Here is a 25,264-nt window from a genome sequence, read left to right as displayed (position 1 = left end):
TTTGAATTTTTTATTCCTTTTTTTTTTTTTTCCTTCCCCTCCCCACCTCCCTCCCCCCTCCCCCCCCGAAATCACAATTTCAAAAAACCCCCTTTTTTTATATCGCCTCTGTCAACAACAACAACGACAACGACAACAAAAAAAGCACTTCTAGAAAAAAGGACGCACAAAAAAAAGTTTGCAGTCCTTGCCTTATTGCCCAAAATAGAGAGAATTGGGTTAACGAAGACACCACAGAGGAAAAGAAAGAAGGAAAGGGGCTAAGAGAACCTGCTGCTCACCCCTGCGCCCCCCCCAAGGCCACCCCGAGAGAGTGCCTGCGGTGCCCGGCTCTCCTCCCCCAGAGCTGGCACCGGCGGCTGAGACTCCTGTCACCATCTCAGCATCCTTTAAGCAACGACGACTACGTAAAACGGAAGGGTGAAAGAGGGGGGGGAGGTGGGAAAGAAAAATAAACCAAAACCGAGAGAAACCCCCCTTAATATAAACAGTTAGGCTATGGTTAGGCTCTTGCTAAGATACACAAAGAATCAGAACTACCTCGCTACGAGACTATGGCAAAACGCTACCAAAAAAATGTGGTTTGGAGAGGTTTTAAAAAGAGGGGAGGAGGAGGAGGAGGAGGGAGAAAGGACTGGAGAGGGGGAGGAGGGGGGAACCCATCGAGAAAATAAAACGACCAAGAAATGGGTTTTATATACATACTTTTAAAAGCTGTTGTTTTTATAGTACAGCAGATTCATGAGATGATGAGAGAGATTTGTTTCGTTTTGTTTTGTTTTGTTTTGTTTTTTTTAAACAACCTTAAGTCCGTCGAGTGCCACCTCCGGGTTGTTCGCCTTAGCGCTGATGGTGATGTAGTGCTCAAAGTCTGATCAGATCACCCACGCGTGGGCCCCGTCAAAAACTTCGCCCCGTCTTGCCCGGACATCCAGAGAGACTCTGCAGGGAGCGCAGACACAGCACACGGAGGAGAGGCAGAGTTAATCGAGGGTAATTGGACTGTTTAGTACCCGCCTCCCGCACCCCCGCCCCGCCAAAGGGTTTTGCAAACGCTCTGCAAAGCTGCAGCCTGCTCGGATCCATCCCCAGGGGGAACCCGCTGCGACCCGCCCGGAACGCAGCCGACTTCTGATCTTCGCAGCCCGCATCGGGTCGGAAGAGACCTTCCAAGGGCATCTTGTCCAAACCCGCTGCAGGCGGCAGGGACACCTCCAGCTAGAGCAGGCTGCTCAGGGACAGGTTTGACCTTGAATGTCTCCAGGAATGGGACCTGAACCACAGCCCTGAGCAGCCTGTTCCAGCGTCTTCCCACCCTCCCTGTGCAGAACTTCCTCCTGATGTACAACCTGAATCTCTCCTGCTCCAGTTTCAAACCTTTGCCCCTTGTCCTATCCCCACAGGCCCTTCTGAAGTCCCTCCCCAGCCTTCCTGCAGACAGCCTTCAGATACTGAAATGCAGCTCTAAGGCTTCCCTGGGAGCCTCCTGGTACTGTCCCAATGGGAGGCTGTATTTCGTGTATCGACTGCTCTCCTTTCCATCTCTGTGGAAAGCCACCTGCCAGCTAAGCCTGGCCTTCAGGCAGGCTGGGGTTAGCTCTGTGCTGGTCTGGATTATGAACAGGAAAATGGGACTTGATATATGTGCCAGGAATTTACATGGCCGCGGCCAAACGAGCAGTGTCTGAAGGCTGCAGCACTCCAAAGGTAACAATGCCTGCAGAGATTTAGAGGATGGAGGCTTTGGCTTCCCATGCCCTGCTCTTGCCAGTGCTTAAGGCTGACATGGAAATAAATACGATGGGACTGGCTGCAGGGAGGTCACACATCTCTGAGGGCAATCTCCAAAAGCCAGTCCCAAAGAGCTGTCCCCAGGGTGAGGTCCCAGCAGCACCCACAGGTCTATGGGAACAGAGAGTCCCTAAACTAAAGACCCACAGCTGGGCCAAGCTCATCCTCTACAGCCAACCTCTATGCCCGGGGACCTGCATCTTGGCCAAACTCATCTGCTGTGGCCTCACTCTGCCCCAGGCAGTGGGGATGGGTGAGGGACCAGGCAGCTCAGGATGTGCTGCTGCAATAAAAATTACAAACTTAGTGGTCCTCGAGGAATTCATAATAAGGCTCATTTCCTCCTCACAAAATCCATTTCAATTAGTACTGAGCAGCATTAAAAGCACTTTCTGGTTTTAAGGCATTAATGAGTTGAGTCTTATTCCTGGCCAGTCAAGGCTGGCTGCAGGGTGCTGTGTGGTGCTGAGTGGGCAGCGCTGACAAGCCATGGATCTGGGGCTGGCTGCCTCCACGGCCGTGCTCTGGGTGTGAATGACTCCAGCGGTGCCCTGTGCCACCTCCTGACTGCACAGGCTGGCAGCCCAGCAAACCTGGGGGGCTCTGACACACTGATCTGTGAGCACACAACTGCTACATGCAAGTAACAACGGGGATTAAGGCAGCATTACTTATGCCACTGTTTTTCTTCCCTATAAAAATACTGTTTGGTGGAGCAAAAAGACTGATAGGACAATCTGAGGTGAGCTTGGGGGTATGAAGAGGAAACAGGACCCACCCCCCCCGCACACCTTACTCATGGGTATTATGGTAAAAATCTATTTTAATCTGATTTAAAGCCTCTAAACGTTTTCCACAGGTCCCAGGCCCCTGACTAGCTGCAATTCTAAATTCACACAGGGATGCTGGATGCTGAAGATGTGACATTGACCAGGTTGTGCTGGGCAAGAAGCGGAGACATCAAACCTGCCACATCTGTCACACATCCCCACCTGGACCAGGCGCAGATCTGGAGGTAAACCTGTGCTGAATGATTTGGGAGAGGAAGGGGGGATAATTTCTGGTTGTCATCAGCTGCCTTTCGTAATCTACCCTGTTCTTGGCATTGTAAGGATGTTTGTTTGCAAAGATGAACAGCCAAAGGCCAACAAAAAAAGATGTGTGGATATATACATATATGTATGTATAAAATTAAACATTTAATTAACTCGAGCTTAGTTCAAAGGGTAGGAAACTGGCAGCAATCCAAGGAGGCATTACTCAGGTAATGTCTTTAATTTAATTTGCTTAGGTTTAATTTTTTTTCATCTTGATAATTGCTCTATGGTTACTAGTTACAATGTTATCTTTTAGCTGTAATATTTGGCACGGCACTTAATTAAGAGTGATGGTTTCTCTGTAATGAAGCACTGGGCCTGCTCTGTCTTTTTTTGACCAGTGCATTGGTGACAGATCTGTAACGGCCATCGGGATGCTCTCTGATGGCCCTTGGTTATTTCCCCCCAGGCTTCATGGGGGTTTGGCTCTCCAAATGACTGCACTCAACGGCAGGAATACGAAAGAGGGATTTTTCAGGGAGGCTTAGCTTCTGACCTGTCTTCCAGTTTCCAACCCATGAGATTGATTTTAATCAACACAAATCACAGAAAGGAATGATTAAAGGCCAAGGAAAGAGGAAATGAAGATAAAAAAAAAAACCCTGTTCATTCAAAGTAAATATAGGGGAGATGGTAGCTTAGCACAAAGTACAAATGGGATATGCTGTAATACCTCCAAGTGAGATGGCAACCAACCATGTGTAACGTTTCAATGGTATCCATTTGTAAAAGCCGTTGCAATCAAAGGTCCCTAAAATTGCACAATTGTTAAGGTCATCAGTGCTCGTGACATGGGGACAGAGAGGGTCATTCACTGGGCAAGAAATCATCAAAGGACTTGAAAGACTCTGTTGCCAGCATGAACAGGTATTTCCAGGTGCTGTTCTGGTCACCAGGACTTAGTGTGCTCGACCCTGCGGTCACCTTTCCAAGACCATAATCTCCTCCTTCTCCCCAAGCAGCAAAAATCAGCTTTGGGGTTTCCCTTCTTTGTTGTTGTTTTTTTTTAAACAGGGTTAGTAAATGGAGAATGTTAAAGAGATATGGATGGGGGAGGGGCAGAAATCAAGCTAGGGAGTTGTTTGCAGTTATTGGGGGAAATTAAGAGGCTGCCACTCTGCGAGTCACATACAAAATGGTTTGGCTGGAGACGTGTCAGTGCAGACAAATCTCAGGCTTGCACCTCATGTCCTGGTACTTGAAAAAGTGGGATGCTGCTGAGGCCAGAGTGCCCAAGCTCGCAGGAACAAGCAGGTCTTGTTCTTTAGGTGAAAAATGGAAGGAGGAGGTGTTATAAGTGGTGTGAGATGGCAGTTTAAGTTGATGTTGCTCTTAGTAAAGCAATAATATTCCACGTTTGGTACTAGAATTGATCCTGATGTGGCCCCTGATGTGACCTCAGGAGAGGCAGGACCAGGATGGGATTGGAGACAAACCCAGGCAGTGGTTTTTTTTGTCTTCTGGGGCTCACTTATGCAATAAGAACAACAGCGTGTCAGCAGCTTTGTCTGCACCACACTCCCGCTCCCCCCACTCAGCCACTCTGGCCAGAGACTGACACTCTCTGCTGGGGCTGAGGGGTTCTGGGGGAGGCCTCTGCACTTGGCTACGTTCACGGTGTGAGAGGGAAAAAAAAGTCTCATTGCTTCCCTAGGCAAAGGGGAACGACTTCAGAGGTCGTTTTTCTGTTTGGGAGACTGACAGCCACCAATGAGGTGCGACCACATTCATGCTAACACACAGAGGTAAACCAGCACCAGCTCCACACCAGCATGCAGCTCCGGGAAGCAATCTCCAGGGCCCATCATTAGTGAGGCTGCAGAGCCTCTGCCAAGGACCTGACAGCAATGCAGAAGCGACTTGCTCGTAACCTGCAGGCCTGAAAGACTCTTACTGATGCTGGAAGTGACCCAGGAGGTCACAAAATGCCAGCCTCCATCCCTGGTCCATAAGGATACTGCGGTTACAGGGATGGGGATGGGGAGTGGGACAGGCAGGGCAAGCATCCCCTTGCCATGGTGGCTGCAGGCAATCCCAAAGTCCTGCTAGACAAATTACTGAGCCACTTTTTGCTCCTTTAGGTGGGATCAGGGACAGGTGTGTCGTCCAGAAATGGGAGCATCAGCTGGGACAGGTGCTTGGGTAGAGATAAAGCCCATAGAGAATTGTAGCATGGATAGTAAGGACCTTTCTAGGTCATCTAGTCCAAACCCTCTGCATTGAGCAGGAACAGCAGGTATGCAGAGATTCACAGAAGGGTTGGGTCGGAAGGGACCTTAAAACTCATCCAGCTCCAACCCCCTGCCATGGGCAGGGACACCTCCACCACCCTAGGCTGCAGAAGGACTCATCCAGCCTGTCCTTAAGCACCTCTAGGGAGAGGTCGTTCCTGGAACTTTAAGCAGGAACTTTAAACCCCATAAGTATTAAACATTTCCTTCTGAACTGTGTCAGCTTTGGGCTCAGAAGGCACCACAGAATCATAGAATCAACCAGGTTGGAAGAGACCTCCAAGATCATCCAGTCCAACCTATCACCCAGCCCTATCCAGTCAACTAGACCATGGCACTAAGTGCCTCATCCAGTCTTTTCTTGAAGACCAGATGAGCTCTTCCAGCCTGTCTGGCAGCTGGCAGCTGCAGGGATTGGGCACAGCTCTAGCAGGTTACGGCAGCAAGGTGCTCTGCTTGCCATCAGGTCTCAGGGAGCCAATGAACCAACACAACCCCCCACCCCCGGGTCACTAACAAGGACACCCCCCCCGCCCCCGAGCCGCAGAGGCCGCGGTGCCCACGCGTGGTACTTACGGCGATGCCGTGGCCGAAGCCGGAGCCCGGCTGCGGGCTGGCGGCGCTTATGTAGTTACCCACGCCGGAGTCCTGGCTGGCCGTGCCGTAGAGATCTGCGACGGGCCCTGGGCTGTTGGCCCCGGGGAAGCCTCCGGGTCGGGCTGGGTTGGAGCCTGCCGGGGAAGCGGGTGCGCCAAAATTCGGTTGAGCACTGTAGCTATTCAAGACTGGTGTGCAGAGAATAAAGCTGGGTATGAGGCCAGACGCCGGGCATGCACCGTTATTACAAAGCCAAACACCAGAAGAAACAGCCTAGGCCCAACTTCTAACACTTAACCAAGGCCATGCGAAAGGAGAGCAAGTACTGGAGAAGAGTCAGCCCGGACTACTACGAAGCTTAGAGCTCCAAAAATATATATATGGATATATATAAAAAAAAAAAACCAAAAACCAAACCAAAACCAAAACCAAACCAAACCAAAAAAAAGAGAACAAAAGAAAAGAACAACCATTCACCACACTACTGCAACCAGAGACTGGAGGTGCTCATTTTCACCAAATTATCACAAAATAGAGTCGGTATTTTTCAACATCTGACTTGATGCTCATGCAGTAGTAACAAAGTTCTCTAGGTCTGGGCACGCCGAGACAGCATTCACATCCCATGCAAACTACAAAGGAACTAGTTTGAGACTACACATTGTGGTAATATTGATATTAAAATGTTGACAGCAAATCACTTGGATGGTGTCTAGGAAAATAATTGGGTTTTGTGGGGTGGTTTTTGGATCCATTTGATGCTTTTGGAAGAAACCCCCCCCCCCCCCACCCTTTGATATCAGTGAGCTGCAGAATCGCTCAATTAGTTGTTTGGTGGGGTGGTTTTTTGGTTTGTTTTCTTTAAATGGTATGGAATGGAACAGTTTGGATTTGATTTTGGGGGGGGGGGTGGGTGTTAAGATGGTCAAGGAGAGGGTTGTTTTACTGAGTTATTTTTTTGTGTTTTGTTTTTCCCTTTCGATTTGGAGAGCGAAGCTTTACCTTCGTCTCCAAAACCATGCTTGGGACATCAACCAAAATTAAACAAAGAAATAAAGATCAAAAGCAGAAAAAAAAAAAAAAAGAACTCCAGAGGGCGTGTGACAACTCACCTCCTAATGTGGAAGTAAAAGAAAAAAATATTCTTTTTCTCCCTTTATTCTATATATATAACTTTTTTTTTTTTTTTGAGACAGAAAAACAATGTAAATAAGAATGGGACTAAAGAATAAATTTAGGTATCAAAGCATGTTAGATGAGCAGGCTTCTGGCATCTCTCACAGTTGCTCTTGGATGTAAAATTCATGAGGAAGAAGTTTCAATGCAAAAGAAAAGTCAGCGGACTGGGAGGAGCTGGATGGAGATGGCTTGCGGGAAGCTGGAGCTACCCCTGAACGGTCCTTCGGGAGCACACGGAGCCTCCCCTGCCCACACCAGCTACTGCCTCACCACTGCCCACCGCGGGCACGCACCGCCGACAGCTAATGGCCAACCCGGTGCCCTCCAGGCTGAACGTGCCGTTGGGCACACACCCAGGAGTGGGACCAGCCTGGATGTGGTGCCCAACGCCGCAGCGCGGCTATCAGCACAACCAGGCACCCACCCTGTGGCAGATGCCATCGCCTCCACACTTGAGGCTGCACCAAGATCCCTGCAGCCTTTTCCTCTGGCTGCCACCTCCTGCCTATCTTCATCCAGCACTAAGAGGGTTTGTAAAGCCTGACAGCCTGCAGTAACTCTCAGCTGCCAGCCCGCAGGGCAGAGCCATGCTGGCCCACCAAAGGGTTCTACTGGGGATGGGCAGCAGCCCAGGAGGAAGCCTTTGCAACAAGAGCAGCCCGAGGGAAGGTTTTGGCAGCACATAGTGTAGGCTGGGGTGGGCTCAGCCTGCGTTTGAAGCTGAACCACCACCACCTCTCCTGCCCTGGCTCCTTCCCCTTGCATCACCTTCCCAGGAGGTCCCCATTTGTCAAAGGAATGAATGACCTGGTCAGAAAACCCCAGCAGCCAAGCAGCTGTTGGCCCTGCAATGACAGGAGAGTGAATTTCACAAAATAAATGATTTAATGCAGCTCTGGGCTGGTAGCAGGGCAGAGTAAGTAGGACATCTAAGCTAGCAAGTTAAAAGAAATAAGGCATGAGAGAGTAAACAGATTTTGGAATTCACTGGCAAACAAAGCGCTGGTTTATTATTAAAGATTAAATGTCAAGATAACATTTGGCCTTCTCACTCGTGAAGAAAAATATCCAGCTGAGATGTTCAAAAGCCCTTTATTACTCTAAGCTAGCACTTTTTTTTTCCCCCTTCTCTTCCTTCTGGTTCAATAAAATGGATGTGAATTTCCCTGCCAAGTCCCACAGAAAGCCCAGTTGGCTGCTCTGAGCAAAGGCAGGAGCGCAGCAGAGGGACGTGGCAAAGCAGAGACAGAGGATCCTACCAGTAACCCCCTCCTGCAGACCTCCCAGAGGCACCAGGAGAGCCCTTTGCACCATCACTGCAGCAGGGACCATCCTCAGCCTCAGCCAACTGGCCAGGTGGTGCCCAAAGCCACCCAATGCCATGTCCACCACAGGGAGCAGCAGCGCACACCATGTGCTCAGGAGCCATAGTGGTGCTGTGGCTAATGGAATAGATGGGCACACAGTATGGCATCCCCAGGGACACTCCTGGGTCATTATCCCATTCAAAGAATGGTTTGGGTCAGAAGGGACCTTAAAGATCACCCAGTTCCTACCACCCTTGCCATACGCAGGGACATCTCCCACTAGCCCAGGCTTCTCAAGACCTCATCCAGCCTGGCCTTGGACACCTCCAGGTCCACCAAAGACCTCACTGGGCAACCTGTTCAGTCCACTGTGCATGGGTGACAAAGAGCTGTGCTTTGCCATGCTCTGAAACCTTATAAAGAGAAGAGCAAATGGAGACTGAGTAGCCAGAGATGCTCTGTCCCCAGACATCCCAGCCCAGCCTCTCACATCTCTAAGCTCTCAGAATTCCAAGCACTTCTAAGGACAGATGGATTTTTAAGGATACACTCAGTCATGGTGAGTGGCTAAATGTTTGTCTTTGCATATAAACTCATCTGGAGCCAGGGGCTCTTTGAAACAACAGCAAAGGGACCCTCAGCAACTTCCCCAACACACAAAACATGATGGTGGTGGTGGGAGGTCTGGTAAGAAACAACCTGGAAACATATTTGATCTACATAAACCTGCAGCAATCTGAGACTAAAATGAAGAAGAAAAAAACCCAACCCCAAATCCTCCAGACTCCAGATACTGTTTCAGCCCTCAAAGAAATCTTAAGGCTCTTTGGAGACACGAAGTTTTCTGACAAAGTTCCCAACATCAGCTCAGCTCAGCTGCTGGAGGAGGCAGAAGCCATCCAAGAGGCAGGGCTGCTGGAAGCTGCAGTAATCATCGAGCATTAGGATTGATCCCTTGCAGGCTGGGAGGAACCTGAGACTTTCTCCAACATCTGCGGTTGGAACAGGAAGCAATTAAAAGCAGAAGTTTGGAACCACATCACTGGAGAACCATCAGGGGATTGCACTGCCCCAGGAGACATGAGGGAACCTCTGACCATGTCTTCGTGAAGAGTAGCAGCAAAGCCTGAGCTGCTGCCTGACCCCAGCAGAGGCACTGCCTGAGCTATCCAAGCACCTCCTGACTTGGGAGGACTCATCAAACTGATTCAACGTCGCCTGGGGATTGGCAGGGCCATCTCCTCCCTTTCCAAGGACCAGCAGCACTCACAAAGTCCTGGCAGCCAAAGTACACATTTCCAACAAGCTAGGAAAGGTTCAAGTCCAATTTGCCAACCAATTGCACAGGAAACTATCCTGCACCAGACCTTTTCACAGCTCTGTGGCTGCAGCTATGTGCCTGCAACTCAAAGGTTTTTTCTCTGCATAATTTGCAATCCCAGGTGTCACCAGGAAGTCCTGTGATAGATCAAGGTCAAGAGAGATGTGGAAAAGATTAGATGTGTCTGTAAGTCACAGCTAACCAGCATTTATCTTCTTCAGCCCCAACGATCCCACATCCTCTGGGCTACAGAAGCTCCTTCCTGTGCCCATGGAGATCAAGAGCCAGCAGCCAATAGATGTGGCAGTGCTGGGAACAAGGAAGTCTAATCTCATTTGCTGTACTTTGAATTTGTTGGGGTTTTTCCTAGAGAAAAGCTTGTGAATTTTGATCAGTGAGTGAAGATGTGCTCAGAGACCAAAGGGACAGGCTTTGGAGAGCCTCAGGCTCTACCCTGCCCAGTGCTGTGGTGCCCTGGGGAGCATTGAAAAGCAAAGAGTGAAAGTGAGATGAGACTCTGGAGCAAATGTTGGTTCGTAAAGCAGGCACCAAAGAGGCTTCTTCTAAATGCAAAGTGTCGGTGCTGGAGGAATTTAGATCTGCTGTGCACAGCAAGAGCTGGGCCTTGTCTGAGGGAAGGGCTGGGAGAGCCACGACAAACACTGGTACTGCCCCCAGCTCCCAGAGGTGATGGGAAGAGAAAGGCCCTGCTGACAAGGCTGGAAATGGACCAAAGGAACTCAGACTCGGTGCCCTGCCACAAACCACAGCCAGCGTCCAGTGCTTACAGGGGGCAGGTTCTGCTGTGGCAAAAGCCAGGGTCTGCTGCACTTCCCTGCACCTTGGGGACACCTTTGGTGCAACCAGGATCACCTACTGCACCCTCCTCCTCCACCTACGCTGCATCCCCTCAAAGAAGAACCTACTGAAAGTTCTTCTGCTAAAATAAATGTGATTTTGTAAGAAGCATGAGCTGAAGGTAGGGCTCAGCAAGCCAACGCACTGCACTGCCAGCTCACCTGGGAGGCCTTTAGAGGAGCCACCACCCGTGCCTGAGATGCTTCTCCACGCAGTGTTTGGACAGCCAATGATTTACGTCAAGGAGCTGAGAGCTGGAATCTGAAGTGCACCTGGCAGCCCATGCTCATGCAGAGATGGGAGGCTCGGTGCTACGAAGAGCTCTGCTGGGAGCAGGGATGGAGCTTGCTTATCAAGTGCCTTCTCCTGCAGCCTGCCATGTTAACACAGCCCCTGCTCATGCGCTAATCCGCGTTCAACAAGAAAGGTCAGCACTGCGAGATAAACTGGCTTGCCAGGAGCTCCTGAGGAATTGCTAAGTCAGGATTCAGGATGACATTTGCCTTAGCCGACGGTGTTGTTACGCTAACGAGGATCCCAGCGCTGCGCTGCGGGCGCAGAGAGGGCACCAGGGTACAGCACAACAACTCAGACCCTGGATTCTCACCCAAATAAACTCGATTCAGCCACAAACGAGGAAGCAAAAGAGGGAAGGAAAAGGCGAAATGCCAGGGTGTTGACATTGCTGGCCTGCAAGGAGAAGGTGCAGGCTGCTGGGCTGTGGACAGCCCCTCGGTGTCTGCTCACTTAGATGTGATGCCAAAACACTTTTAAGGACCACTAAAGCTTGTTGTATTTCCAAGGAAACAAACCAGGTAAAACACACCCAAAGGTGTAGGACAGACACTGCGTGGGGATGACTGGCCCCTCACACAGCCCACACAGAGCCTTCTCCAACAGCACCAAACCCCAAAGACTTAAAACACCACTGTTGGGGAGGCCTGGCTCCTGATGTGGTCTCTTCATTAGCTACTCTGCTTTTGCTGTGCTTTAGCATACAGCAAGTATCAGCACTTCAAAAGCAAAGAGAAGGAGATGCAGAACGGTGCAAAATGCAGTTCAAGTCACCAGTGGCAGCCTCAGCTACACTGCACAGGCAAGGAAAGCCTCAGGTTTGGAAGGAACCACCACATGATTTGCTGAATCTCCTCCTGAAGATGAAGCAGGGCACTTCAGGCTAAGACACAGAGCCTCTGATCACAGACAGAAACACAGTTTGCACTTGAGACCACAGCCGAGGGCACAACGGAGCTGCCTGCAGCTGTCCCAGCTTCTCCTCATCCACAGGCGCCCATATCCCCACTCTGCACCCCGCAGAGACATGTCTGTGGGTAGCACTGGGACCCCCCCAGCTGCATGAGTGTGAGGTCAGCACAAAACCAACACTCCCGGAGACCCATCTAATGATGCTCAGTTACTGCCTGCACCATTTAGAGAGGGCTCCTTTCGGCACCCAGTGCTCGTCCCCTCCAGTGCTTTTCCCCTCCAAGGTCCTCCTGGCTGCTGGACTGACCCCGTGGTGGCTTTCTGCACAAAGAAGCTTCTTGACAACTTGTTGATCCAGCGCTCTAATTTCTGGATGACTCTCTCATCTACCATAAACAGCCACGCACAATTTGGCAGGCAGCTCTACCATCAGTGTTTATGATAATAACTACACGTGCTTGAAAGCAGCAGGAAATTTTCAATATAACTATCATTAAGACAAAATGCTTTAAATCAAAGCCATTACCCACTACCAAGACTCAAAGCTCACAAGATTAGGCTGTTTTTCCTGTCTTTATGAAAAATTCATATAACACACTGCAAACATCATCCTCCAGCTCCAAGGAGTAAATGATATCATGACACCGAACGCTGCTGACAGGGACGGGAACAGGCAGGGGTTGGGGGCACAGGGCAGGGAGGTGCTGTTGGGCAGCAGCCCAGAGGGGTGAGCTGATGGGAGAGCTGGCACCCCCATCCCTCTGCTCATGATGGGTTCAGCAACGCTGCAGGGCACGGCTTCAGCCCAGTTGGGACTGGGAACTACACCACGGCCTGGAGGCATTTGAGTCACTGGGGATTTACTGCTGGATTTTAAGAGAAGCTGTCCAGGGAAGGTGCATCACCTGTTACCAAGCCTCCAGCCTGCTTTGCTGCCTTTGCAGCAACCCAGTCATAAACACTGCAGGGGACATGGCAGGAAAACCATGGTGAGTGGTGCAAGGAAGATCTCACCCCTCTTTCCTTAGGGATCTGCTGTGTCCTGAAGCATGAGCACTAATGGCCATGCTGTAGAGCCCATGACTAACAGAGCAGCAGTCACAGTGTGATGCTGATACTTTAAATAAGCAGCCCACGGGATGGACTGCAGGAGAACTTCAGCACCACATGCAAATGTGACATCATTAGTGTTTAGAGCCTCACAAATATCATTAGCTAGCACTGCACCCACATTAGAGACAGCCTGGCCAAAGCTAATGCTCTCTGTGTTCACGGCTGAAGTTAATGGGAGCTTGTACCTTGCTTTGCAAAGATGCTAACAGACAGCCAGGCTGTGATCTACCCGAGATTGGATGCACAAATTAATGCCAGTCTGAAATAAGACATCGCTGCTCCTGGCTCTCCCTTGCCCATCAAGGCTGCAGGAGTGCACAGGCACACACAGGATTAAATGCTCACATTCAGGCTTTAAATTTTTTTCCCCCCTACACCAATCAAGGCATCCAGCTCCAGCTAGAGGCACAAACATGCTGGTCTGTGGTCAGGTTGAACTGCTGGAAGCGTCACTGCCTCGTAGTTGCGCTTTTACATCCAGTGCTGTTTCATGTCTGAGGCAGCACCTCCAATTCAGATCAATGCTCCGACTCCAAAACGTTACAGAAATAATGAGCTGGAAACACGCAGCTATCCTGGAGAGCAACAACGAACAAACAGCCCCCAACTAGCTGCAGCAGAAAGTGGGAGACAAACCAGCAAAACAAATAACCCCAGCGTCACAATTAGAGGTGCCAGCGAGCGCAGCTCTCGCGGGGAGCTGCCAGGCGCAGCACTGCGCTCCAGCTCTTCCCAGGCTGACTTGAAAAGCAAACAGCTCCCTGGAAGAAGCCTGTGGCAGACAGAGCTCCTCTGCAACTACTCAGAGCTGGAGATCTTTTGCTTATGACAGCCAGCTCAGTCCCGACTCTGGAAAATCAAACTATGCGCCTTGTGCTTTCCCTGTCGCCCCTGCCATGGCTCTGTAATGGGGAGCAGCCAGGCAGCCCTAGGTAGTAGCAGCAGTTGTCCCTCCCCTGCAGCTATATTGGCCCTGCAGGGGGGGAAGAGGAAAAAAAAACGGCAGAGAAAACAACTGTCGGGCTCATCAGCAAAATAAGTGGTGATGAGGCCAGGAGACACTGAGAGCAGCTATCTGCTGTAACAAGGTACTATTTGTACGTTATTTTCTATCTGCAGTCACACTTTAAAAGGTTGTTCTGCCTCCACGGCCTCTCTGGAAACAGCTTCACACATCAAAACATGGCAGCATAACGACAGAAAGCAGTGGGGGGTGAGCAGGTTCCCGGCTCAGCAATTACGGCTGGAAGTGAGCAGAGCTCGGCGAGGGAGCTCTGCCAGCCCTGTCCCCGCTGCTGCCAGCACCCAGACCCTGCGTGCAGCGCTGACATCCCTCAGAGCTGCATCTCCCAGCAGCCTGGGCTGTTAGAATCACAGAACTGTTTTGGCTGGAAAAGACCTCCAGGATCATTGAGTCCAACCATCAACCCAACACCACCATGGCCACTAAACCCGCCACCAAGTGCCATGGCCACTTGAACACCTCCAGGGCTGGTGACTCTGCCACCTTCCTGGGCAGCCTGTTCCAATGACTGATGGGACTGAGTTAGCCACCTCAAAGTGATATTGGCAGTTGGCATCTTGTGGCAACTACTCCTGACACAGCCCCAGTGCCCATGCAGTGTGGCATGGGGACCTCTGCTCTGGAACCAGCAGAGATGCTGAGCAGGCAGCTTGGACACAAAGAGCAACCGCTAAGCTACCTGAGAAGAGCAGAGGGCAAGAACTGGGTGCTTTCCCCAGGCCTGGGCAAGCTAAGAATTCAGCTGGTGCTTTACAAAACCACGCCTGTCCCTCCTGTGTGTGCTGCAGGCACATCAGCAGCTCCTGCTCCTGCTAACCACCGCAGTTACGGACCCGAACCCTCTGGCAGCCACCTTTGGCAGCTGCTGATGTGCGCCAGCGCACGGAAGACAAGGCAACAAAACCCCAAGTACCCAAGCCCAGCTTTCCTCAGTCCTCCAGTTATGCAGGAGGACAAATAGGTGCCCTGCCAGCCTGGCTGTCAGCTCCTTGGGAGCGATCAATATTTATTGCCTCATCACAGCGCCTGCACCGCCAGGCTGCGGTGTCACCGGCGTGCGGGGCCGAGCGCGACGCCGAGGCCACACAAAGCTGCGCTGGGAGAAGCTGCAATCAGGGAGCCAGCTCTTGTCACAGCCTCACAAAAGGATTTCCTCTCGAGCAGCTCATCTTTAATCATTATAAAAGCACAGAAGTTTAATCCATTTTTGATGTAAGCGCTAATAGCTTTGTGTCCTTGAAGTTCAAAGTGGGCTTCGTGCATGTCGCTAATTAGCCGAGCAAGCAGCCATTCAGCTCCCTCTCATGTTTCTAATTAGATCCTTAACAACAAACAAATGTCGACCTTACAAAGGCTCTGCTGCGCTTCCCTCCATTAGTTAAACGGTTTGGGAGGGATGCGGTTCCAGTTCGTCTGCATCCACCCCCCAGCACCACACTGGAAGGGTTCAGCCTTCAACTCGGGTGCCTCTGCTGCCCGTTGGAGAAGTTCCACCTTACTGATGGCGTTTTCTAGGGTGGGGAGGGGGTTGACCGCCCCACAGACCCCCCCTGCCCAGCAGGCTGGCCATGAGCTGGCTCTGCAGTGCTGTGCAGTCCACCCCTGCTGGCAAGAAATGCTCACTGGCTGCACCCAGACAAGCAAATAAAAGAGAGGCAAACTGTCCTGTTAGTCATCTCCCTAACAGGTTTCTCCAACAATTTAACGTTTCTACCATTAATTTTTAATCTGGCATGCTGTCATCTTTACAGACTTCACAACACATGCTTGGGACAGTTCTCCCCTCTTTCTTGGCCGCTAAGTGCTTGTAACATGCGGCACTGGAACTGTATCAGCAGCACCTTCACATGCTCCAGTTATGGGGCAAGCTCTTTGCTCAAGCCTTGGCCCTGCAGCACAGCAGCCCCTGCACCAGGGCATCCCCCAGCCAGTGCTGCCCACTGGAGAGGGCACAGCTCTGTGCCCAACCCTGGGAAATGCCAGGCCAGGGGGAGACAAAAGGAGAGATTTCTGCATCAGGGCACTGCTGTCGCTGCGTTTCCCTGGCACACAACTGGCTGTTCCGCAGGGCCTGACCCTGTTGCTGCGCTTGCTGCCCGGCTCTGCACACTCAGCTCTAACACTCATTACCACCCAACCAGCTGGCAAACAAGGGCTAAAGCTGGGCATGCTGGGTGAGCCCAGGGCTCTCTCTGATAATTTCTCTACTTAAACCGAAGGAAGAGCCCAGCCAGGCGCCGCCACTTCCGCCTGGCGCTGGGTAACACGAAAGCTGTCGCCGCTTTTACCAGGGGCAACCACATCTGCATTAATTGTTTACCACAGCCTGGACAGGTCTTTTATTAATATTAATGAGTAAGAGGGAACAAAAGGCCTCTTTATTTTTAGCCTACTCTAATTGCGTAGTAATTACTCATCTACAAAACAAATGAGCCGAACTCCATTGCCATGGCAACAGAAGCTCCGGCCTCCCACTGTACCACATTAACTGGCTATCACTCCTGCTAATTTGAAATTGAAGCCTTTTGTACAATAACAGACAATACAGGAGCAAAATTAAACCAAAAATGGGCCTTTGTTTGCAGGCATATTTTAAGCTGCCTTAGCAGGAGGGCACTGCTTTGGGGGGCACCTTCCTGCTGCCAAGGGAGCCTCACGGGTGGATGGATAGATGGATGGTCAGGAGCACAGGGCGGGTTACCCAAGAGCACAGCAGGGTTATCCAGGAGCACAGGGGGTTATGCAGGTAACAGAAGAGAAATCCAGCCTGCAAAAACCTGCTGCTTTCTGTGCTGTGATCGTCTACTGTGGGGATGTCTGCCCCAGGCACCTGCACAGAGAGAGGTGCACTGAACAGCCCTGCCCAGTTAGGAGTCAAGGTCACATCTGAGCTAGGCAGAGCAAGGGGGCTTCGGCTGCTCCAAAAGCAAAACCTGAGCTCATCGAGGAGGAAACACAGACAGATGCTGCTGCAGTCACATGGAGAGTTTGTGACCCCAGCTCCCCCGTTGGAAAAGGGTAAAGAGGATAGCCCAGCCCCTCAGCTGGGCACAGATACCTCAGAGTTCTCAGGACACAGAGCTCTGCTCTCTTAACTATCAGGAAATGCTCTTAAAAAGGGCCAGCTGTGTAAGTTTATGACAGCTCCAGCTTATATACCTGCAGACCAATTCTGCATTCTCTGGCAACTAACAACTCACCACGCTCCTCAAGCTACGCCAGAGCCAGATGCAGGCTAACATCTGCTGCAAGGAAAAGCTCCACTGCTGCTCTTTCGGTTTTCTCTCTCAGAAAGGAGAGAGAAGTAACTGTAATTATGTATTTACTTTTAAAGCTTTTTGGGGGAAAGAATCAGCATGAAAATACTCACAACAGTACATCAGTAAAATGTGTCCCATTTAGTGACTGTTCCACTAATGGGTAACAGCCTGTGAGTGCTGCCAGCCTGAGCTGCCCCTCAGCTCAGCTCAGCGAGGGCTGAACACCGTTGGTGATTAAAATGCATGAGAAGTGCTCAAGTATCTCACTGCCCTGGAGAGCTCCTGCTGAAGCCCCATTTCAAACTTCACAATGACTCTGTCTGCGTCGTGCGCAGAACAAAGTCTAATTACAATGGCCAGGAGCTGCGGCCCTGCGCTTCCGCTGGGAGAAAGGAAATCAAACACCAGTAATTGGCTGTTCCAGGGCTGTCATACAAATTGTTTCGCTTGGAAAAGCCCTGTAAGATCATCCAGCCCAACCATCAACCCAACACCATCACAGCCACCAAACCATGGCCCCAGGTGCCATCGTCACACGTTTCTTGAATACCTCCAGGGATGGGGACTCCACCACCTCCCTGGGCAGCCTGTTCCAATACCTGACTACTCCTGAGGCAAAGAAATTTTCCTGATCTCCAGTCTAAGCCTCCCCTGGCACAATTTCAGGCCATTTCCTCTTGTAACTTTGATACTAGAGAGAAGAGATAAACACTCACCTGTCTCCAGCTCCTTTCAGGGAGCTGTAGAGAGCAATGAGGTCTCTTCTCAGCCTCTTCTCCACACTTAACACCTCCAGGTTCCTCAGCTGCTCCTCTCCAGCCCTGTTCTCCAGGTCCTTCCCCAGCTCCACTGCCCTTCTCTGGACCTGCTCCAGCCCCTCAGGGTCACTGTAGGGGCTTTGTGGAGATGGATGGAGCAGGGCTGCCTGGCAAGCTGCTGTGGAGCAAGATGCTGGTCCCTGCATGGGGTAGCAGCAGCAGCATCTGCACCATCACTGCTCGCTGGGTGTCAAGAGCAGAGCTGGGACAAACTCTGAGTGTTTGCCACTGCCAACGACTCACTGATTGGAAAGAGCATTAGAAGTTGGCCGCTAAATTTGTTAAGGATTAACTTCCCCTGCACTTAAGTCTGCACTTCAGAGGTGGTCACTAATTGCACTGGAGATGATTTATCAAGTGCAGAGGATTTTCTATTACAAAATTATTGATTACAGCTGATGTGTTCTAACCACAGTGGACTTCAGCCAAGAGCTCTGCAGAACGGCCGCCTCTGTGGTCAAGCCCTAACAGCAGCAGTACCAAATGGGTTCAGATCTATTCAATTTGCTACTCGGAGCTGCAGGAAACTCAGCCCCTCCTAGATCAAAAAAAACAAAAAGCACCTTCCTGTAGTAAAATAAAACAAAAAACTATCCATGTGTAGCCTGCTTCTGGAGAGAGATCTGCATTAGTGGATGAACAAGGTAGGGGAATTGACAGCTCCATCCTGGTTAATGATTGGACTCAATGATCTTAAAGGTCTTTTCCAACCAAAATGATTTTATCATTCCCACCCTAGACCAGCATGGCACTTCTGGCCTGAAGCACAAATAATTCCCCTTTCATTATGGATTTTTAAGTCAGAGGTAGTATTCCAAGAAGATCAGAGGGCTGGCAGAGCTGCTCTGTCAGGGGAGGCTGAGAGCTGGGAGTGTGCAGCCTGGAGAAGGCTTAGGGAGATCTTATTGCCATGGGCCAGTATACCAAGAGTGGCTACCAGGAGCATGGAGACTCCCTTTGTACAAGGGGTCCTATGGAAAAGATAAGGCACAAGTTACTGCTGAGGAGATCCCCATTGGGCTCCAGAAGAAAATGCTTCCCCCTGAGCACAGCCAGAGATTGGAATAATTTCCCAAGGGCAGCAGTGGAGCCCCCTGCACTGGGCAGTTTGAAGGCTCATCTTGGAAAGGTGCTGGGCCAGCTCCTTTCAGGCACACCAGCACCTAGAAAGCTTGAAGCAGATGATCCTTGGGTCTCTTCCAACATGGCACTCTCTGATTTTATGCTACAAGTAACCACAGCGCTCACAACAGAGCAAGTTTTTGCCAGAAATGAGGCCACCCCCATCCTGCTCTAGAGCCACACCACACTAACCAGAGGTATTTACACCACTCAGCGCTCTGTGCAGAGCCCAGCTGCTGGTATTTCTGTTTAACACATGACAGTTGTTCTTGTGGCCACCTCTCACCGGTGCCCCACATGGTGCAGGGACTCTGTGCCTCACCCTGCCTGCTGGGCCTCTCTGCCATGAAGATAAGCAAAAGACAGAGCCTGGTGCAGCTGTTAATTTCCCTCTGCATCGCTGCCAGCCCTGTCACACAATTACCGGCGGTTCCAGCAGAGTGAGAAATTTCAGCCCGCTCGCTGCTCCCAAGTGGTCCACTTGTTAGGTTTTGGCTTTTGAGATTGCGTAGCTGAGATTAAACTTTATGGACTTTTTATTACAGAGTGGAACAAAAGAGGGAGAGCAGTTCTATCAGAGCTGCAGTGCCCCTGGGGACTTATCTCAAGGGGCTGCAGAAACCCCAGGCTGGCTCATCGCTGGGCTCTCGACAGCGTTTCCTCCTTTAGCACATCTCATGGCAGCTTCTCTCCCTTCACACAGGCAGCCCAGCCCTCGTCCCACTTTTTATGGCCTCAATTTGCTAACGCTCTGGGTGCCTAATGACAAGCTTCAATTTTTAGAGCACCTTCTCTAAGTGCAAGACAAGGCCTCCTAAACCCCATGCAATTTGTCGCTCTGCTGACTTTTAGATACACTCCTCCCTTCATCATCCTCCCGGCACGTTACATAGTGCCCCCCCGCCCCCATCTCCCTGGCAGATTGAGATCCAGGGGAGAAATGATTCCCCTTCGTGCTGCAGGAGTGTTCCAGCAGTGAGGGAAGCAGTTGGGGTGGCTCCGACCGCCTTGTGCAGGCTGGCATGGCAGCAGCCCCCTGCATGCGGCTGTTGGGCTGATTTACTTCGTGTTCTGTCAGAGGTAAGGAGCAGACACAAATCCTTAATTACATTTTGAAAGCCCATCCTGGATATTTTATTTCCTTTGCAGGCACTCGCTGGAACAAATGCACTGCAGACCTGCCTTGACTACTGCCAGCGGAGCAGGAGGATGCTCCAGCTCAGCACATCTGGAGTGTGAGAAGGGGGGAAGGCGTGACCATGCTACACAGAATCTTTCCTACTCCTAGCAGGACATATTCTGACATACAGCAAACTAAATAAACAAAAGCTTAATTTGAGACCTCTGTCACCCTCGGTTAAATTCACAGCTTCACAGATTGCCTCAGGTTGGGCGACCCACAAAGGTCACCATGGCCAATCCCCCAGCAGGCAGCACGGACACCTCCAATCACAGCAGGCTGCCCAGGTTCACATTGAGTCTGATCTTGAATGTCTCCAGGAATGGGACCTCAACCATGACCCTGGGCAGCCTGCTCCAGTGTCTCCCCACCCTCACTATGCAGAGCTTCCTCATAAAGTCCAACCTAAATCTCCAGTTCCAAACCATTGCTCCTTGTCCTGTCACTACAATTCACTGGCTGCAGCTTCACCTGGGGAAAAATTGTAGAAGCTTGGCACAGAAACCTGAGCACAAGAAGCCAAGACCCTTCTGGCTCAACGGCACTGATGGCAACCTTGCCTCCGACTCCTTACGCTGCTGTTTCTGAAACCTTCCATCTCCATCTCCATCTCCAGGCGTTCCCTCAAGCTGGGTGAGATGAAATGAGTACAGCCCACCGCCAGCTCAGACACTGCTGCACACCAAGACCTAACCCCAGCTGCTCGGTGTCTCAGGACAGTCTGCAGGAGGCTGCTCCACGCAGGCAGTGTCAGTCAGGTCCCTATATGGAGCGGTTTGCGTTTGGCACCTCTGGTCAGCGACCGCCAAGGGATGATTCTATGGGCTCGTATGGACGGGTAACAGGCTGATGAGAAACCATGATTGTAAAACTATTTTAAAGATCACTTAAGTTCTCTCAAATCCCAAATAAAAATCAAGGGAATATCTTTATAATCAGCATTTTGATTCCTGGGGGGGTGTTAATTTGAAATAAATTAAAACCCAAAAATACACATGGGCAAATGTACCATCAAGGTAGGAGCATGTGCGGGTTCTTGTACAGAGGGGGGGTAGGCTGCCTACAGCCAGCTTCAATTTGAACTTCCAGATAATGGGATTTAGCAAATAGGCTACTATGGATCCAAGCCATCAGCAGCTCTCTGCTGTATTGACAGCCCTACGCTTATCGGTCAGACGGAGGCTATGCTTTGAACTGCCACGCTAGGTCTCGTTGGTGATGCCTGTAATATCAACTCAACAATGCATGTTCTACAACTACATCTACTACTACCAGTACGACTACTACAGTTGCATGCATTTAGTTCAGTCCCACAGATACATACACTCTAAGAACAGGCAAGGGGAGATGTGAAATGTTTTACGGGACGACAGGTGTTTTGCTTTTTGGTTTTCTTTTTTTTTTTTTTTTAAGTAAGGGGAAATTAATAATTAAAAAAAAATTAATAATAATAATAATTAAAAAAAAAAAAACATCAAAAGAAAGAAAGTGTACAAAAAAAGAGACATTTCTCAAGAGTTGATATGAGTTGTTTCTTGAACCGTTTCGTCCGAACAAGCAAAAAACATGCAACCAGCTGCTACTAACAAGAAGCTGGACACTGAGAGAGGATTAATAGGTGTGGACAAACCTTCCCGCTGAGAGCGCTCAGAAGAGTGTTTGAGAGGAGGTGTGCACGTCCGAGTGTAAGAGAGGCCGGAAAGTATGCCTCAGAGACACCCTCTCTCACAGCAGCCCCAACCAAGCAAGAGAGAAAACAACAAAACATAACTGCTCACACTCACCATCAAGGTCAGTAGCTCACGTTACGAGTTTGTTATAGCTGGCAAGTGTAAAGTACAGTAAGGGGTTGTTGGGGCGCAGGGCTCAAAGGCAGCACTGGCAAGCCGGGACTGGCGCCCAGAATCTGGACGTGCCGGGGCTTGGGGTGTTGGGGGACGGGAAGCAGCTTGTGGCACCGCACTGTGCCACCCTGCTGTCCTGCCGTGCCGGTGGGCAGTGTGCCCGTGGGCAGTGTGCCCATGGCAGGCTGCGCTGCTCTCCCGGCACATGCGCACGGCTCCTCCCGGTGCCGAGCAGTGGGAATGGGGAAGGGCTGAGGGTGGCCTTAGGGGGTTTGCCACCGGTCCTCAGGGAGGAACAGCTGGTGGTGGCAGGTTGGGAACTGGAAAAGCCTCAGACTTGTCAATGAACCAACAGGGAAGGAACGAAACCCCTCTCCTGCCAACTCTTCCTTGCCTCAATCTCCTGCCCGATGGATCCCTCCCATGTCAAATGTGAGATAAAAATGTGCCCCCTCCCCATGGCTGTGCTTCAAAAAAAGCATTCACACGACAAAAATGTGCACGGAAAACATGTCAGGTGAGTTCAAAAGAAACGTGACACTGATAGTGAAGTTGTCTAGCAGGAGTCTGCAGTTTCCAGGCTGTTCAATTTGCTCTTTTTCTCTGGCTCAGGTCCCAATTCATTAAAAAAAAAAAATACAAGAATGGGTGAGGCTCTCAAAAGCAGCTGAGGCACTCAGCAGCACTGCCCCAGCCGCCTTGAAGGGACACGGCCAAGCCCCTCTGTGTCTGCTGGAGGGACCTCAGCTGGTGCCTTGGTCTTGGGCTGTCGCCTGGGCACATGAGCTATGAAGAGAAGTGTTGCTGTGCTCGCCCTGCTGGCACAGCAACAGCTGAGCTGGACAGGAATTTACGAGTGGCACTGAGCACAAGGAGGGGAAATGTCCCTTTCTGCTGGCTGTAGGAGAGAGCTGCTGTGACAGACAGAAGAACTTGTTCATCTAGCAAGGTCAAACGGTGACTGAGTCCTCACACATGGCAACAGAAAAAGAAGGGGTGAAGGCAGGGAAGGGCAGGCAGCACAGAACCAGGTTCTGTGCTGACCCGGGGAGGGCTCCTTTTGCTGGCCAACAAGCATGCAGGTTGACTAAGAAGAGGAAGTTCGCCCCAGGGAGAAACCCAGGTGATCTGTGCCCACATACCACAGCCCAAGAGGCTGGCACAAAATGGCTTAGAAGCCCAAGATGCACACCTGAAGGTGGATGCCCTCTACAGACGCTCAGACCCACCAGTTGGTACTGGCACCCAGGCTGAGCTCCAGTGCCACTGCTACCACACTGGCAGTGAGGCCAGGAAGGTGGTGAAGAGCCAGCAGCATGGGCTGGAGAGCAGAGGAGGTCAGTTTGGAGTGAGCTGGTGGGGCTGGAGCAGTGGAGAAGTGACAGCAGTGATGAGTACATCTCTGGGCAAAGCACTCCCCAGTGAGTGGAGGAGTGCTGGGATGCACCTGCCTGGGTGCTCTCCAACATTTTTCCATTAACTGGCAGGATGGGACTGGTAAGGGCTAACTGTGCTGCCCTCTGTGCTTTCAGACTAGGCAGGCAGGAAGGAGGGCTGTGCAAATTTGCAAAGGAAAAAGAAAAAAACCCAACCAAAAAACAACTAAAAAGAAGGAAAAAACCCACCCAACCCAAAACGGCAACCACGCTTCTTGGAATGAATGGTGCCCAGACGCTGCAGCACAGGAGCAGCTGTGCCCTACTGCTCCTCAGTACAATTCACTACCACTGCTGATGGAAGTGGCAAACCCAGGATGTCCCTTCCAAAACCTGGCTTTGGATGGAAATGACTCTACACAACCTACCTCTGCTGCCAGAGCAGGGCTGGCTCTCAGCAGCAGCAGTGCCAAACCCACCTTCCTCCTTGAGCTCTTGGGGCTGGGGATCAGGGTGGGGATGGGGGTAGGGCCTCTTTTGATTCTGTTTTGGGGTGTTGCCAGTTTTGTGCACACAGAGGCAATTTTTGAGGCTTGAAAGCCATTTCCAAACACCATACTGCTCTTTAAACTTGCCAGAAAGGGTGTTGTTAATTTAGAGTTAGATTTAGTTTCATATTGCAAGTTCAAATAAAAAACAAAACAAAACAAAACCAAACCCAAACAAACCAAAACCAGGGGGAAAAAAAAAAACCAACAACAACAAAAACCCAAACAAACAAAACCAAACCAAACCAAACCAGAAAAACCCAATGAAAGAAAAAAACCAAAACCAACCCAAAAAAACACTCCAATTAAAGACAAATGATTTTCAGGCACAGAATTGATCAATGCTCACTTCAGTTGTAATGGGCACCAAAAGCACTCCAATTAAAAAAACAAAACAAAACAAAACAAAAATAGTAATAATAATAATAATAATAATAATAAATAATCAGGGAAGCAAAGTTAAAATCCAGCCAAACCCTCTGTGCCTTGCTAAGGGGCAACTCACCAGGTCTGTTTGCATGTAAAACAGAACCTGAAGGGCAAAACATGAGGAAGAGGCACAAACAATGAAGTCTCTTTTCCTGAGACCATATGCAAAAGCTTTTTTCTTTTTTCCCTCTTTTTTTCTTCCTTTTTTTTTTGCTTGTTTTCGTTTTGTTTCTCTTAGGGTTTGTTTTCCCCCCCCCCCTCCACGAAGGGGCAGGAGGAGAGGCAGGGAGATGGGGAGTCCTCACAACCAGTCTGGCAAGTCACCCCTTAGGCTCCCTCTGCATGCCACAAGATGAAACTGGTACAGAGAATCCTTTGTAGCCTGCAAGCAGTGCCAGTTTGCATGGAACGGAGTTCTCCTGGTGTCTTTCTTTGGCCTCCATGGCATCAGGCTCGCACTCACCACACACCTGGGCCCGTGCCCTGCTGCTGACCCCTCAGGCAGTGGTTTGGTCAGGACTCTCCGTGGCCAGTCCAGGCAGCCCCCTGGCACTGCCAGAAAAGCCACTGAGAAACCCTCACTTCAGAACTGTGCCATCGGTGATGCTAGAGTCTGCTGCCAGTGCCATGGCCTCTGCTCTGGGAGGGACCACCCAGGAGGCATGGGGCTGGCAGCAGCTCTGTCTCAGCGGGGCTGGGCCAAGGCGGTGGCAGGGGCTGCCCAGACAGCAGCTCCCTGATGGCAGTGCTGAACGCTGACTGACCTGAGCAAAGCACTGATCCACCTGATGAGCTGAATTTCAGGCCCGAGGCAGTACCGGCAATTGGCAATGGCTTAGTTATTTATTGATTGGTTTCCCTTAGGGGGAGAAAAATCAAAGTTCTCAGAAGGACAGGAAGAAAAGCTTTGACGTTCCCCAGGAAAGCAGGCTGGGGTTTGGAGCTAACTGCCCTGTGTGGGAA

General features: G+C 50.7%; 1 protein-coding gene across 19 annotated transcripts in view; it reads right to left on the bottom strand.

Moving 5' to 3' along the window:
• Positions 1-691: 691 nt before the first annotated feature.
• The window catches only part of MSI2 (musashi RNA binding protein 2), a 254,837-nt gene continuing 230,264 nt past the window's right edge, over positions 692-25,264 (bottom strand). For 10 of the 19 annotated variants that reach the window (XM_064166379.1, XM_064166382.1, XM_064166380.1 and 7 more), the window contains 3 exons: positions 5,696-5,904; positions 3,562-3,639; positions 692-942 (listed from right to left, as the gene is read on the bottom strand). In XM_064166379.1, coding sequence (XP_064022449.1) covers positions 3,598-3,639; positions 5,696-5,904 — 251 coding nt within the window. In that variant the 3' untranslated portion in view covers positions 692-942; positions 3,562-3,597. Of the gene's footprint in view, positions 943-3,561; positions 3,640-5,695; positions 5,905-21,734; positions 21,827-25,264 lie in introns of those variants that run through there. The other 9 variants (XM_064166386.1, XM_064166388.1, XM_064166392.1 and 6 more) reach the window with 4 other exon arrangements.

Source organism: Pogoniulus pusillus, chromosome 27 (genome assembly GCF_015220805.1).
Source record: "Pogoniulus pusillus isolate bPogPus1 chromosome 27, bPogPus1.pri, whole genome shotgun sequence".
NCBI classification, from domain to species: domain Eukaryota; kingdom Metazoa; phylum Chordata; class Aves; order Piciformes; family Lybiidae; genus Pogoniulus; species Pogoniulus pusillus.
The sequence above is the reverse complement of the archived record's forward strand: the minus strand, read 5'-3'. Positions and strand labels throughout refer to the sequence as shown.